This window comes from Penaeus vannamei, chromosome 11 (genome assembly GCF_042767895.1).
Source record: "Penaeus vannamei isolate JL-2024 chromosome 11, ASM4276789v1, whole genome shotgun sequence".
Taxonomy (NCBI): domain Eukaryota; kingdom Metazoa; phylum Arthropoda; class Malacostraca; order Decapoda; family Penaeidae; genus Penaeus; species Penaeus vannamei.
Genome location: NC_091559.1, coordinates 46,008,571 through 46,011,070, shown reverse-complemented (window position 1 = coordinate 46,011,070; position 2,500 = coordinate 46,008,571). Strand labels below are relative to the sequence as shown.

The following is a 2,500-nucleotide window of genomic DNA, read 5'->3' as shown; positions in this document are numbered from 1 at the left end:
CACATGGATAGAGAGAGAAAGGACAACCTGTAATATTACATTGCAAAGAAAAGCTACGTTTTTACTCTAAACCAAATTTAAATGAAATGCTGCAGAATGGCAATCTACACAAGCACTGTCCATTCCGTATCTAACAGTATCTTTGCTTCAGATGTAACATGTGAGGGAGCTGATAATGTGACCTCGTGTGAGGCTGATGTGAGTACTGCTTCATTTTGTTTAATGATCTCCGTCAAGGAGGTTATGTCTTCCGTAGTGTTGATTAGTGTGTTTGTTCATTGGTTGGCAGGGTAACTCACAAGTTATGAACAGAGGTTGGATGATATTAAATTATGATGGTGATCTGGGTTATGATCCGGATCCAGGAATTTTTAAGATTCTAAATGATTGCCTCAGTTGCCCCAATTGCCTTGGCGGAGTATAACACTCAAAGCGCTCTTTGAGTGCTTCTAGTTTCCTCATTTTTATTTATTTATTTTTTCTGTGGGCCGGTGTTGTTTCTGTGCAAGAAGAAATATTCTATAACATTGATTATCATAAATTAGTTTAAGATAGTCTGCCTAGTTTAGCTGTAATTCCAATCCTAAACGCACTTGATGTCTTCTTAAAGCTGCAAGTCTGCAAGAACCTCTTCGCAACTGAACATGATGAACAAACAAGGAGAGAAATATACAGGAAATGCCTCGATGGAAACGGCTTCAGCCATCTCGATGACGGTGAGGCTACAACTTCACTTTTTCTTTTTTTCTTTTTCCTTTTTTGAACCGCATTGATATCCACGTACCTGGAGGACTTTCATAACATTTGTAGCAAATATCATTGTAGAGAAATGAGTCAAGATAAGGTTGATCATGCTACATATTCATAAATAGTAATGCTAATAACTGCAGTGCTGTTGGTAGTGTTAGCAGTGGCAATATGGGAAAATACAGACATTGAACATGAAAACCAAAGAAATTGCAAACTGTTAATGATCCTTTCCTCGCTCTCCAGTGGACCCTGAGCTCCTCTTCAGCCCCACAGACGTACAGGCTCTGGTGCTCTTTGGTTCCGAGGAGAACCACCTGGCAGTGAAGCAGTGCGTCCTGCAGGAGCGTGGAGAGGTAAGTCCAAGGGCATGGCCCTCTTAAGGCGTGTGGGAAATGTAAAGTATATATTAGTTAACGACTCTAGAAGATCAAATCATTTGAGGATACTTTAAACATTTGCTCCCTCATCAGTAACCTTTATTGCTCCGTATAAGTAGATGACAACAGTCACATGACCTGTTTTCTCACATTCCCATGATCATTATCACCCCCCCCCCCTCCTTCGCTCCCAGGTGAGGCCTGACGGAACAGTCGACCCTCAGCCCTTCCTGGACAGGCTGACTCCCGCCCTTAACGACACTCGTCCTGACCTCCTCGACCGCCTCGTTTCTGGCGCAGAGTCCTGCTCGCCTCAAAGCGTAAGTTCTGCTCCTTCCCCATTATGCTTTAGGAAGAATTCATCATCATGTCTCATACATTCACACAGCTTAAGCTCCTTCCTTCACTCTTCTCTAATCCCTCTTTCTGTATTCTCATTTTGTGTCCCTATTTCGGCATTACGTGTTATTTCGGTGTCCATCAATTTTTCTTTTCTTTTCAGATTGAGGAGTGGGAGGTCTGCATCTTCTACGAATGCTTCCTGGGGGATTTCACAACACCTGCGCCTACAACTGTTGTTCCTGAGGAGTAATGGTGTGCAATCGTTCCTTTCTCCCGTGGAAATCTATGTTAAACCAGTGTAAAATAAAATTATAATGATTGTAAAAGATTTGGAATTATTATTATTCATATTTATCACACTTTTTCAAAAGACCTCCGCTAAAAATTCAAATCGATGTAGGTATTTCTCCGAGATAGTCCACCATAACGAATAATAAAGACAAATACCTTTAAGCATCCAATAATTATTTTCCTCATTCTGTTTTCTAAAACGTCTGGAATAAAAACGTCTGTTCTGCTCATTCAACGTAGCACAGCCTCAGAAAACAATTTCTGAAAACATTCAAACAAGCATTTTAAATTCCTTGCTAGGTTAATTTATTTCCGAACAAATGAATTCATGTTCTTTGCGAAGTTCTCATTTCGAAAAAGCGAATTGATGTTCTTTGCAGATTTCTTATATAAACACATCACAGACGCATATAAAGATCATTTTCTAGACTTTTTTTTTACTTACAATCACGCTTTGAGTTTTGCTTAAAACCAAAAGTCATGGAACACATTGCCTTTTTGACTGAGACTCAGAAACCATGGACGTCCCAGACGCCAGAAAATGTGCAAAAAGAATATCACTCTAGGAACCGTATTCTTGATGACGAATGTAGAAAAGGTATGAATTAAATGAGAATATATTCACAAAAGAAGAGATGAATATCTTCGTCAGAAATACAAAACTTTTCTAGTTCTCTCTATGTACGACAGTTTCTTTACAAAATCCGACAATAATAATAATAAACAAGAATGGGGTACAC

General features: G+C 39.4%; 1 protein-coding gene across 2 annotated transcripts in view; it reads left to right on the top strand.

Annotated features, from left to right (window-relative positions):
- Positions 1–2,500, top strand: part of LOC113806509 (uncharacterized) — a 6,910-nt gene that overhangs the window by 137 nt on the left and 4,273 nt on the right. The window contains exons 2-6 of one of the 2 annotated variants that reach the window (XM_070127365.1): positions 152–198; positions 611–716; positions 994–1,103; positions 1,322–1,447; positions 1,630–1,916. The exons of the other annotated variant lie outside the window; for it this stretch is intronic. Of the exons in view, the coding sequence (XP_069983466.1) occupies positions 152–198; positions 611–716; positions 994–1,103; positions 1,322–1,447; positions 1,630–1,719 (479 nt within the window). The 3' untranslated portion in view covers positions 1,720–1,916. Of the gene's footprint in view, positions 1–151; positions 199–610; positions 717–993; positions 1,104–1,321; positions 1,448–1,629; positions 1,917–2,500 lie in introns of those variants that run through there. 2 annotated transcript variants of the gene reach the window in all.